A 13,710-nucleotide genomic window follows, 5' to 3' on the forward strand; every position below is an offset into this window, starting at 1 on the left:
CCTTGTATATCCTTGATATCAACCTCTTATTGGATGGGTATTGGGTAAATATCCTTTCCCATTCTGAAGGCTGTCTTTGTATTTTGGTCACTGTTCCCTTTGAGGTGCAGAAGCCTCTTAGTTTAAGATAGTCTCATTTATTTATCTCTGTTTTTAATTGCTTGGTCAGTGGTGTGTCATCTTTGAAGATACTGTTAGCTTCAATGTCATGCCAGGTTTTGCTGGCCTTGTCTTCAATGTACCTTAGGGATTCTGGTCTGATATGAGGCCTTTAATCCATTTTGGTTTTTTTTTTTAATTTTTTTATTTTTTTTAATTTATTTATTTTTAATTAGAGAATCACCGTGAGGGTAGAGTTACAGATTTATACACTTTTGTGCTTATACTTCCCTCATACAAAGTTCGGGAACCCATCCCTTCACCAGTGCCCATTCTCCACCACCCGTAAACCCGTCCCCAATCCCATCTCCCCCCCACCCCACCCTGCCACTGTGGCAAGGCATTCCCTTCTGTTCTCTCTCTCTAATTAGCTGTTGTGGTTTGCAATAAAGGTGTTGAGTGGCCGCTGTGCTCAGTCTCTAGCCCTCATTCAGCCCGCAACTCCCTTCCCCCACATGGCCTTCGACTACAATGTAGTTGGTGATCGCTTCTCTGAGTTGCCCTTTCCCCGGAACGTGAGGCCAGCCTCGAAGCCATGGAGTCAACCTCCTGGTACTTATTTCTACAGTTCTTGGGTGTTAGTCTCCCACTCTGTTATTCTATATACCATAGATGAGTGCAATCTTTCTATGTCTGTCTCTCTCTTTCTGACTCATTTCACTCAGCATGAAACTTTTCATGCCCATCCACTAAAATACAAAATTCTTGACCTCCTTTTTTCTAATAGCTGCATAGTATTCCATTGTATAGATGTACCAAAGTTTCCTCAACCAGTCATCCGTTCTGGGGCATTCGGGTTTTTTCCAGATTCTGGCTATTGTAAACAGTGCTGCGATGAACATACATGTGCAGATGTTGTTTCGATTGTACTTTTTTGCCTCTCTGGGATATATTCCCAGAAGTGGTATTGCTGGGTCAAATGGGAATTCAATATCTAATTTTTTGAGAGTCGTCCAAATTGTTTTCCAGAAGGGCTGAACCAGTCGGCATTCCCACCAGCAGTGAAGAAGGGTCCCTTTCTCCCCACATCCTCTCCAACAGCGGTTGCTTTTGTTCTTTTGGATGTGTGCTAGTCTCTGTGGTGTGAGGTGGTATCTCATGGTTATTTTGATCTGCATCTCTCTGATGATTAGTGATGCAGAGCACTTTTTCATGTGCCTTTTGGCCATTCGTATTTCTTCCTTGGTAAAGTTTCTGTTCATCTCTTCGCCCCATTTTTTGATGGGGTTGGATGTTTTCTTCTTGTAGAGTTAAACCAGTGCTTTATATACCATTGATATCAACCCCTTATCTGATGGGTATTGTGTAAATATCCTTTCCCATTCTGTGGATAGTCTTTGGATTCTGGTCACTGTATCTCTTGTGGTGCAGAAGCTTTTTAGTTTAATGTAGTCCCATTTGTTGATCTCTGTTTTTACTAGATTGCTTAGTTCCGTGTCACCTTTGAAGATACCTTTATCTTCAATATCGTGGAGGGTTTTGCCGACCTTGTCTTCAATGTACCTTATGGTTTGTGGTCTAATGTTGAGGTCTTTAATCCATTTTGATCTGACTTTTGTGCATGGTCTCAGGTCAAGTTCTAAACCCATTTTTTTGCATGTGGTTGTCCAGTTGTGCCAGCACCATTTGTTAAAGAGGCTTTCCTTGCTCCACTTCACATCTCTTGCTCCCTAATCAAAGATTAGATGATCATACATTTGGGGTTGTGTGTAGGGATATTCCACCCTGTTCCATTGGTCTACGGCTCTGCCTTTGTTCCAGTACCATGCTGTTTTAATTGTTACTGCTTTGTAGTAAAGTTTGAGGTTGGGGAGGGTGATGCCTCCCATCATCTTTTTCCCAAGAATTGTTTTAGCTATCCTTGGACGTTTGTTATTCCATATGAATTTTAGGATTGCTTGATCCATTTCTTTGAAGAATGTCATGGGTATACTTATAGGGATCACACTGAATCTGCATAATGCTTTAGGGAGTATTGCCATTTTGACAACATTGATTTTCCCTATCCACGAGCAGAGTATATGTTTCCATTTCCTCATGTCCTCTTTGATTTCATGGAGTAGCGTTTTGTAGCTTTCTTTGTAAAGGTCTTTTACTTCCTTGGTTAAGCTGATTCCGAGGTACTTGATTTTCTGGGGCACGATTGTGAATGGGATTGCTTTTTTCATGTTCCTTTCCTCTGCCTCATTGTTTGCATATATGAAGGCCATGGATTTTTGGGTATTGATTTTGTAGCCTGCAACTTTACTGTATAAGTCTATTGTTTCTAAGAGTTTCTTAGTAGAGGTTTTAGGCTTCTCTAGGTATAGTATCATGTGGTCTGCAAATAGTGAGAGTTTGATTTCTTCCCTTCCTATCTGGATGCCCTTAATCTCTTTTTCTTGTCTAATAGCTATCGCAAGTACTTCCAGTACTATATTGAAGAGGAGTGGTGAGAGTGGGCATCCTTGTCTTGTGCCTGATCTCAGAGGAAAGGCCCTTAGTTTTTCCCCGTTGAGGATAATGCTTGCCGTAGGCTTGTGATAGATGGTTTCGACTATCTTGAGGAAAGTTCCTCCAAACCCCATTTTGGCGAGGGTTTTCATCATGAAAGGATGTTGGATCTTGTCAAATGCTTTCTCTGCATCTATTGATATGATCATATGGTTTTTATCTTTACTTTTGTTGATATGCTGGATTATGTTGATTGATTTCCGAATGTTAAACCATCCCTGCATCCCTGGGATGAATCCCACTTGGTCGTGATGTATGATCTTTTTGATGAGTTGTTGGATCCTATTTGCTAGTATTTTGTTGAGAATTTTCGCATCGGTGTTCATCAAGGAAATTGGTCTGTAATTTTCTTTCTTAGTGGTGTCTTTTCTTTCTTAGTGGTGCACACTGAAGGACGTGTGCAGTTACAAGCCGGTTCGGGAGACGGGGTGCGCAAGGCGAGCAGGGAGTGGCTTCAGAAACTCGGGGGACGCAGAGGGCAGCGGGAAGTGGGGGAAAGGGAGGGCGTGGCCGAGGGATGGTCCTCGTACCTGAAGGACGTGCGCAGTTACAGCCGGTTCAGGAGACGGGGTGCGCAGGGCGAGCAGGGAGTGGCTTCAGAAACTGAACTGAAAACATGAGATTTAAGTGGCAACCACTGGAACTTTGTGATTTATCTGTCAACTTGAAGATAGGGGTGGAGTGAGGGTTGGAATGGGGATGGCATCTTTGAACAGTGGTGGAGGGAAGTTGACACTGATGGAGGGATTGGTATTGAATTATTGTAGACTTAAATCTCTATAATCAGGAACTTTGTAAATTTTGGCTTGTTAATAAAAATAAATAAATACAATTTTAAAAAGTATCAAAGACAGAATCAAGAGGTACACCAGAATTAGTGAAATGTTTTAACACATATTGTATTATATGTTTTCTAATCACAGCTGCTTGACTATTCCTTTTCAATAAAATCATAATTTTTAAAAAATGTCTCAGTGAGCTGAAAATATAGTAAACTGGATAAGGCAATTATCCAGAACATGATTCACTTGTGTTGAAACCCCTGCACCACTATAGTCTCCTAAGCTCCGCCAGGAGTCTGAGCACAGAGCCAGAAGCGTGCCCTCATCACTGCCAGGTGTGACCCAAGGAAAGTGAACAAAAATTAAAAAAAAAATCACAATACAAAACAGAACCAATACATGTGCATTTGAAAACTTTTTAAAAAGTATGGCTAAAGTATCATCACTTTGATTTTAGACTTTTAAAATTTTCTGAACATTTTCTATTGCAGATGAATATGTAAGCTATGTACCCCAGTAATTGATATCATAGCGAAAAGGACTTCATTATTTACTAATTAAGAATTGGAGAGAATACGATGATAACTTTCAAATAAAATCATAATTATTAACTCCAGTAGTAACAGACAAAAAATTAAATTGCATAGCTTTCTTTACTCCCTTTAGAAAAAAAAATCTTAAAAACTGACATTCAGGAATTCTTTGCTTATATATCTAAATTCTCTCATCACCAGTAATTATAAAGAATTACTGTATTGCCCTCATTATGTTGTTCCTCTATTTGCTTGAACAGGCACCAATAGCATCTCCATTAGTCCTAGCCCTGAGATTTTAGCAGCCTCTCTTTACTCGTCCTTCCCAATGGTGCCTCATTAAAGGCTCTTTTAAGGTGAGGTGAATGAGACCCATCATGGTAACTATTTTTGGCATATGAATATCCCACTGGAGCTTGCCAGGCTCTCCCGTGCAGGCAGGAAACTCTAAGTAGCTCGCCAGTTTCTTCGAGGAGAACTAGGCTACAAGATGTTCCGCAACCGCAAATATGGCCACGCTTCCTGGAGCTTGGTTTTATAGTTTTATATTATAAAGAATACAATTTTTATTGTTAATTGTGGTGGAGTGGTAAACCTTGATAATCTTAAGAGTTACTTTTGCTTTTCACTCAAAAATTACTCCAACGACTCCTGTAGGTCTTGAGGGTCCATTTGTTACACCGGGGATTGATAGAGGGTTGGCTGCATGCAATGCAAATGCTTTACGCACTGTATTATTGCTTCAGTGTTTCAGGCCCAGGACTACTATTTTTTAATTTATTCAATTAATTAATTTATTTTTTTATTTTTTTCTTTTTTGGTCACACCCAGCAATGCACAGGGGTTACTCCTGGCTCTGCACTCATGAATCAACCCTGGCGGTGCTCACAGGACTATATGGGATGCTGGGAATCGAACCCAGGTAGGCTGCGTGCAAGGCAAATACCCTACCTGCTGTAATATTGCTCCAGGCCCACTATTGTTTTTTAAATCAATCTATATATTTTTAAAATTTTTCCTCATGTAACTTTTTTTCTTTTTTTTTATATTTTATTTTATTGAATCACCATGTGAAAAGTTATAAGGTCTCAGGCTTCCACCAAAATTATACAGTACTCAAACACCCATCCCTTCACTCGTGCCCATATTCCACCACCAAAGACCCCAGTAAACCTCCCAACCCTCGCACTCCCACCCCCACCCCCGCCTGCTTAGTTGTTAAATTTCACTTCATTTTCACTTGATCTTGATTACATTCCATATTTCAACACAACATTCACTATTGTTGGAGTTTTTCCCCAAGAAAGACAGCCCTACTGCCAATGAAGCATTTGATAATTAGTTTTCCATTGCTGAGACTGGAGAGATATGGAGTCCCGCTGTTTCAAGTACATAGAATTTTTCTCCCTTCCTTTCCTCACCACTAAGTTCATGCCTGTTTAATGAATAGTCCTCATATTATGGTTGACACCATTCCGCTGGAAGAGAAAAAAAGAATATTTCCCGACCTCGGCTGGCGTGGGGCTATGGCTTAGTTCAGTCTACAGACATGGCTGCAAGTAATTTCTGGAACCAGAAGTAGTCTAGTTGGGCTCCAGATTCTGGTGATCAGCATCATCGAGGCCGCACAAAAGTGTGGCCACGAGGGTCGAGTCTCGGCATAACATGAGCTGGTATCAGCCCGAGACTGCCCAAGCATCCTGCTGTTGCAAGTACAAATTTTTTTTTTCTTCCCCTCCCATTCCCGAGCCTCTAAGTTCATGCCTGCAAAATAGACCTCATAAGATGGTGGATGCCACACCACGTTTCTCCCAGAAAAGGGAAAAGAACTGAGAAAGGAGGATATTTCCTCACCTGGGCCGGGGTGGGGCTTTGGCTTAGTTCACAGTCTAGAGAAATCGCTGCTACTTTGATTTTCTTCAATATTTCAACAAAAAACTCAGAATTATCGTTTGGACTTTCTCCCCACAGTCAGACATGCTAAAAAGGAACCTTTTCATATTGCTGACAATTAAGAGATATTTGGATTTTTTTTTAAATTTATTTTATTGAATCACCAAGTGGAAAGTTGCAAAATTCTCAGGCTTATATCTCAGTTACACAATGCTCAATCACCCATCCTTTCACCAGTGCCCATATTCCACCACCAATAAAAACAAAAACAAAAGCAAAAACAAAACAAACAAACAAAACAAAAAAACAGTATACATCCCACCCCTCACCCCCCAACCCACCCCGTAGGTGAGTGATAATTTCACTTCCATTTCTCTTTACCTTGATTACATTCCAGATTTCAACACATAACTCATTATTGTTGTTAGATTTTCAAAACAGACTCACTATTTTTGTTGGAATTTATCCCCTAAGATTACAGCTCTATTAACAGGAAAATATTTGATAATAAGTTTTCCACTGATGAGAATGAAGAGATAAAATGTTGCGCGGCTGATGTAGCGGCCGTGCTGTTTACAATTTCTGTATTATAGTAATTAAGTCCGCGAAGATTTAAGTTTGAAAATGAATCATTTCCCTTCCTGGAACAGCATGTAGCCAAAGTTAGTTCACAGTCTCCATACATGGGTGCAAGCACTTGCTGGAACCCCAATTCCTAAAGCTGTCTCTGGTTCCCGCTCGTTCCACATCCACCGGCTCTGCAGAGGCATGGGCACCCGGGCCGACAACCCGGCCGGCCGGAGCCAAGCACCGGCCCCGGCTGGGGCTGCCCCGGTATCCCGAGGATGTTTCAAGTTCAAAGCACACATTTTTTTTTTTTTCATGCCAAAAGTTCATACCTTCTCAACGGACCCACATAATGTCGGACACCACGCCTTCTCCCGGAGGGGAGAGAGACCAAGAAGGAAGGTTATTTCCTCCGTTAGCCGGCGTGGGGCAAAAGCTTAGTTCACAGTCTCCATACATGGGTGCAAGCACTTGCTGGAGAGCCAGTGGATGTGAAACGAGCGGGAACCAGAGAGAGCTTTAAGAGATATTTGGATTTTTATATGAAGTCCGGGGAATATTCTGCCAGTAATTACATCACTGCAATCTTTTACTTCCCATTTGTGGTGCTCATATGATGGAAAAGCCTGAAGAGAAGAATCCTGCCCCGCTGGTGGCGCATGGGCCAGTGCCTCCAATCACCCAGTCTGGAGGCATTTTTGGGGAGCTGCTCGTGTCCAAAGTAGTTCAGTTGCCTCTGGGGTCGAGCTCGTGAAGCAGCAGAAAGGCTCCTCAAAAAACTGCTTTGTTCTTGCCTTCTTCTGAGGATTCTCTTGATTTGTAGACTCTAGATCTCCTTATCTGCTTCACGGTTGTGCCCCTAGGTACACTAAGAACAAAATAAACTGTAGTGAACTGAAATTTTATTCTTTAATAGAATTGAATGAAAATTAAATTGGCAGGCACGCGACCTCTTAGTGTCTAGTGCTCTCCCTCAGAGAACCCGGCAAGCTACAGGGAGTATCCCACCAGCATGGCAGAGGCTGGCAAGCTCCCGTGGTGTATTCAATATGCCAAGAACAGTAACAACGATGAATCTGACCACCTTGACCCTGAAAGAGCCTCCAATGCAGCACCATTGGTAAGGACGAGTAAAGAGAGGCTGCTAAAATCTCAGGACTAGGATGAATAGAGTCATTACTGGTGCCCGCTCCAGCAAATCAATTAACACCGAGATGACAGTGATACAGTGACAGTGAATGAAAAGGTAGCTAAGTGGTCAAGTTAGCATTTGGGTAAAGATGACATTGAAAGTCATATATCAGGGGCATGGTAAGAGAGTATAACATGTAAGTTATGAACATTACACATGGTCAACTCCGTTTAATCTCCAGTATCCCATATGGTACCTCTAGCCACACAGGACAGGTCCCTAAGCATGATCAGGAGTAATTTCTTAGCTATATCAAATATGATCACAAAACCAGGAAAAAAATCATGTATCTGAACTTGAAATTATGCTCTTTTCGAGATATCCTTGAAGCTTTATGGAATCAGAAAAAACAGAACTGAGAACCGCTTCTCTCTCTCTCTCTCACTCTCTCTCTCTCTCTCTCAAGCAATAGCAACAAACATCAGGATCGCTGTCCTAACAACCAAATTATCATTAGGACAGTATTCAATGGGAAACATTTTTATGCAAGACTTATAGTAAATAAAACTAGAGATAAAATGAATGGGTGCAGAATTACTTCCCTAAATTAAATACATGTGGAACTAATAGGATCCCCTCATGCTACACGATAGTGTCTGTATACAAGGTAACAAAGAAAAGTGTAACCATCTCAATAAATCAGGGGAAAAACATCTATACATTCATAGAAGCAAAACTTAAAAATTCCAAAATTGTCAAAAAATAAAACCAACTACTTACATACTATGCAAATATTTTATTGCTTTAGTGTAAATCAAACATGGCCAAGTAGTGCGCAGAGGTTATACCTGTCTCTACAGTCAGAAATCAGTACTAGATAAGACTCAGGGAACCATATATGCTACTGTGTTCAAATCGGTTGGCCTCAGGCAGGACAAGCTCCTTACACACTGTCCTAGTGATCCAGCCCCTAATCTTAAATAGATTTATGCAACATATTGATTTAAAAAGGTGAAACTGGGGGCATGCAGCTGTTTGTGATTCTGTGCATAGATGCAAATCTTTCTATAATACCAACTGAGCAGTTCCATTTCTTCAAAGACCTTCTAAAGGGTTAAAGACATGGAAAACCATGCAGAATACTGTGAGTGCAGAGGTGTGAACTCATGTAACCCTGAAGGTAACTTCCAGCATTTTCCTATAATTGCATAGTTATTTTAACTTTAAGAATGCATCCATATTGGGATTACAGTTTGGAGATCTCTTAAGAAAATAACATAAACAAGCAAAGACTGTCAATTTGGAGCCACAAACCTTAATTACCACATGAATAACTATGCCGATTCAACTGCTGATAAATGGTACAAATTTTGTAGTATATCATTTGCTTTAGCAAAAGTCCGCTAGGAAAAATAATAATATGAAACACAAGATTTACTATTTTTTCTAGTGGATAATACCAATAAAGGAGCATAGTAGATTAAATGATTATGCTCCCAATATGCATCTTATTATTCAATATTTTTATTGTCATGGGATCCATACTTACATAACTTATGGCATGTGGTGCTCAAAATAGAACCCAGAAATTGGTAAATATGTAGCATGTACTCTTTCAATTAAACCATGAAATTGACCCCTACACAAATGCTTTGAATCTCTATAATTGCCATTGTTGCATGGCTATGGGATGCAATACAAATTTACCAATCAATAATTGTAATTATCTTCTTAACAGACATTATGTAATATGACTGACAGTCTCTGCTATAGAATAAAAAACATTATAAAGATCTTTAGTAAATGATTGAATTTGCTATCTACATTGATACGGAGTACACCATAACTGACTTATTTTTCAGTTTTTGAGAAATAAGAGAACCATGAGCTGGAGCGAAAGCACAGCAGTAGGGCTTCGCCTTGCACTGATTCGATACATATGCCCCTCTCGGAGAGCCCGGAAAGCTACCGAGAGTACCTCGCCTGCACTGCAGAGCTTCGCTAGCTACCCGTGGTGTATTTAACATGCCAAAAAACAGTAACAAACAAGTTTCACAATGGACATGTTACTGGTGCCCGCTGGAGCAAATCAGTGAGAACCTGATCAAGTAAATCAATGAGATAACAGTGACAGTGATGAGAACCATATAATTAATTTATAGATCAACCAAGATTATTGGGGAGACATGGAACATTAAAAATGGTTCCAAAATGTGGACTATAATGAGCAGAGTAAAGAATAGAATTAAAGTATTTGACAGTAGACCAGAGAGACAGCACAGGGGAGGAGCTATCTACCAGTACAATTCCTGGTATTGCAATTATTCCCCAAGAAGGGTGTGACCCACAATTCCACCTTGTAAACCATAAGGTAAAATTATTGCCTTTACTAAGAGGAAGTGTTTGTTGCCTTATTGCATGAGAATCAGCAAAAATAGCTACTAGTGACCCCATGACATTACTTTTTCAGAAATAATTTTCTCACTGCTGCAATCACCTCCTTGTTTCGGAGGCTGTATATCAGAGGATTAAACATTGGCGTCAGGGTGGTATAGAAAAGAGACAGAAGTTTATCAGTGCCTGGAGACTGCATAGACTTTGGCTGTAGATACGTGATACTTGCGGATCCAAAGAATAAAAGAACAACTATCAAATGGGAAGAACAGGTGGAGAAAGCTTTGGCCCTGCCTGTGGCTGTTGGCAGCCTCAGAATGGTGCCAATGATTTTGCTGTAGGAGGCAAGGATCAGCATGAAAGGGGTGACCACAAAGAGCAGAGCTGCTATGTAGAGAGTCACCTCCTGGAGAAAAGTGTTTCCACAGGCGAGCTTGAGAACAGGGAGTCCGTCACAGAAGTAATGCTTAATTTCCTTCGACTTGCAAAAGGGCAGAGAGAAGATTTGACATATTTGCCATAGCTGCAATGGGATTACACCAGTCCAGGAGCCAACAGCCAGAAGGACACATACTTTGTGGTTCATGAGTAAAGGGTAGCGCAAAGGGTTACAGATGGCCACGTAGCGGTCATAGGACATCACAGCCAGGAGCCAACACTCCGTGCATCCCAGTGACGCGAAAAAATACATTTGAATGGCACACTCCACTCTCGAAATGCCTCGATCCTTTGTCCACAGGTCCTTCAGCATCCTGGGGAGAGTGACTGTCACATAGCAGATTTCTAATGAAGAAAAATTACCCAGGAAAAAATACATAGGTTTCTGCAGTGCAGGGTCAAACTTGGTTATGATTATTATGAGGCCATTTCCAAATAAGACAATCATGTAAATGATGATGAAAAGTCCAAATAATAATACTTGGAGGTTTGGAAGATCAGAAAATCCCTGGAAGACAAATTCTGTCACTGTGGAAGTGTTGCCCTCTGCCTTCATCTCTTCATACTTCATATCTAGGAAAGAGTTAATCAGAAAACAAGTCAATTCACTTTCCAGAGATTTAACTTCTTTGAATATCACACAATTTTTACTATTCTTTTATACAACACTTAAGATTCATATACGTTTTTAAAGTATTATGCTTACTTTTTCATTAATATGGAAATCAACAATAAAATCCTGTCAATAATTTTACATATTTGTTGTCTGATTTGTTGAATATGAAGTGTTTAAACAAAAGTTTGTGATTTATCAAACGTTTAAATATTTTAATATGACGTTTGTTCATTTATACCTTGTACTTATTTCGGTAAATTCTTAATTCAATTCAAATTAAATCCTTCTACTTAGATAGAATTTAAATGTTTACAGACCTGCAGTCAATTTTAAAACAATTACTATCATGAAGTGCTTTCAAAGATTGGTTTCTCTTTGAAGTTGTGCTTATGTAAATCATTTCATTATAAATTAGTGAAAATTAAATATCATATATGCATTAATTTTGAACTGTCTTTCAATGTAATATCTCTGAATGATCAATGTTGTATCAGTGGTCATAATGTTGTACTTTATTGGTTGTGTTTTGGAAAGTTTCTCTGTAACAACGTTTTCATCAACAGCCCTAGCGAGTAAGAGACAGGTTCATCCAGTTATTTTCTTTCACAAAAGCAAATCTAAATACATGGACTCTTTTAAAAAACTTATTCTTACTCAGCCAATGAGTGAGACACAGTCATAACTGATTTTTAGTGGTTTCCATGTAAATCCAAATCCTCACTTACTGTTTTTATACTGTAGACATACATTTTTATGCACCCAGTGTTTTCTTCCCACATGTGTTTATACCCATGAGCAGAGATATGTGACTGCTTGTGTTTAATAAATTGAATATGAGTCATGTGAATTGTTTCTCTGTAATAGTAAATAAGATGTAGAAATATTTTTACTTAAAATTAATGTTTATGTAAAATCCTTTTTTCTCTATGTCTCAATAAAAATTACCTCCCCTCTTTCTAAATATATATATATGTACACACATACATACATATATATAAATTACCCCAATTTTTTTCTCCTATGCTTTTTCTATTTACCTTTTACTGCTGTACTTTTAGGAATTTAACTTTTTTGAATTTTCTTTCAGAAAGAGCATATACCTTTTTTCAGTATAGGCTACATAAATTATATATAGATCATTAATGGAAAACCAACAGCACTTGATGAAATAACAAAAAAAATAGCTATAGTCTAAAAATGTTCACTGTGGACAAAATTTGGCTTCCAGCAATAAAATACTCAACATAAGCAGGGCAGGAACAGCAACCCAGCAAAACTTTGGCATACTGAGAATCTTGTGACTAATCAATTAAAGATTATATAGTAGGTTTTAACTATCTATAGTATTCTAGTGTGCATATTAAACTCTAAACAGTTAAAAAATAATTCTTAAAATACTTCCCTGATTTTACAGTTTTCATAAAAGTGTTTGATGATTATGAATGATAAAATGATAAAATGCAACTCAGTGTCTAAGATAGTCAGCTAGTGGCCAATAGTTGATTTTAAAACACATCTTAAATTGTCTCATATCAAAAACTGTATCATATAGACTGCTGTTTTGCTACACCATCAACATATTTTATGCTGCTGAATAATACAATATATAAAAGAACATTTGGTCAATAGATAACTTCTATTTTTCTATGCATTAGTACACCTATGTAGACTTCTTTGCATTGTAATCCCACATTTAATCAGCTAACCATTATCCTCAGAAACTCACTTTTTGTATTTTACTGGTCTCACTTTATGTGTAAGCTCATTTCTTATTCTCTTATGTCTTTCCTACAACATTTCTTACACTATAAGAAAATTTAATGGAAAAGCAAACAAATCAACCACCAAAATATAGCCCCCTCCCAAAAAAAGTAATGAAGTACAGTATATGTATATACATATATCAAACATTTAATAGATCTGTTGCAATCGTTTCTTTCCACCTTCACCATTTATTTTTCAAATGGAGAGCAAGTATATGAATATTCAGTCGACTATTCCATAATAAATGTGAAGGCAATCTCAAACAAGATCTTACTAGCACCAATTTGTATCCAAAATGCCTTTGCTTTTAAACAGCAATCACAATTTAAAAATATTGATAAACTTCTACTTGTAAATTAGTTGCTGGTTTATTTTCACTTTGTAAACTTTTGGAAGTTCTCTTTCCTAAAGTATGTTTCAAATATAAGAATAAACCAAGATTCAGTTCTTTACAATTTTTAGCAAATGGCTGTCTTTTGTTGATGCTATAATATATTTGTTAATAAATTTTATCTGGACAGGAAGAATTCATGCTTACCTGATTAGATTGGGGACAAATATAATTTTCCTTCATTAATTGAGTAAAAACCAATAAAATGATAGAATGAAATGTATTTTGTTCTAAAAGAGGATAATTTATTAGAAGTGGAAATTATAAACCTTTTAAATAAAGTCCTACTGACATTAAACATTTAAAAACCTTGTTCTTTAAGTAGACATTGGAACTTAACCTTGGGAATCCTCTTTTTCCCTGGTAACTCCTTAATTAACAGTTTACCTGAGCCAGACTGATTATCACTCAGGGATTTGGTACAACTACAAGCATACCTGGTCATAGTCTTACTAAAATGCCAGCTATATTTTTAGTTAATCGTTAAAAAATTAGAAGCAATTAAAATCAAGAAAAAGCATATCAGCTATGATGAAAACTTATTAAAA

General features: G+C 38.3%; 1 protein-coding gene across 1 annotated transcript; it reads right to left on the bottom strand.

Annotated features, from left to right (window-relative positions):
- Positions 1 to 10,017: 10,017 nt before the first annotated feature.
- LOC101550564 (olfactory receptor 10AG1-like) lies at positions 10,018 to 10,968 on the bottom strand. Its single transcript, XM_004622246.3, has one exon. The coding sequence runs from the start codon at positions 10,960 to 10,962 to the stop codon at positions 10,018 to 10,020; it is 945 nt and encodes a 314-aa protein (XP_004622303.2). The 5' UTR covers positions 10,963 to 10,968.
- Positions 10,969 to 13,710: the final 2,742 nt, after the last annotated feature.

This window comes from Sorex araneus, chromosome 6, assembly GCF_027595985.1.
Source record: "Sorex araneus isolate mSorAra2 chromosome 6, mSorAra2.pri, whole genome shotgun sequence".
Lineage (NCBI taxonomy): Eukaryota > Metazoa > Chordata > Mammalia > Eulipotyphla > Soricidae > Sorex > Sorex araneus.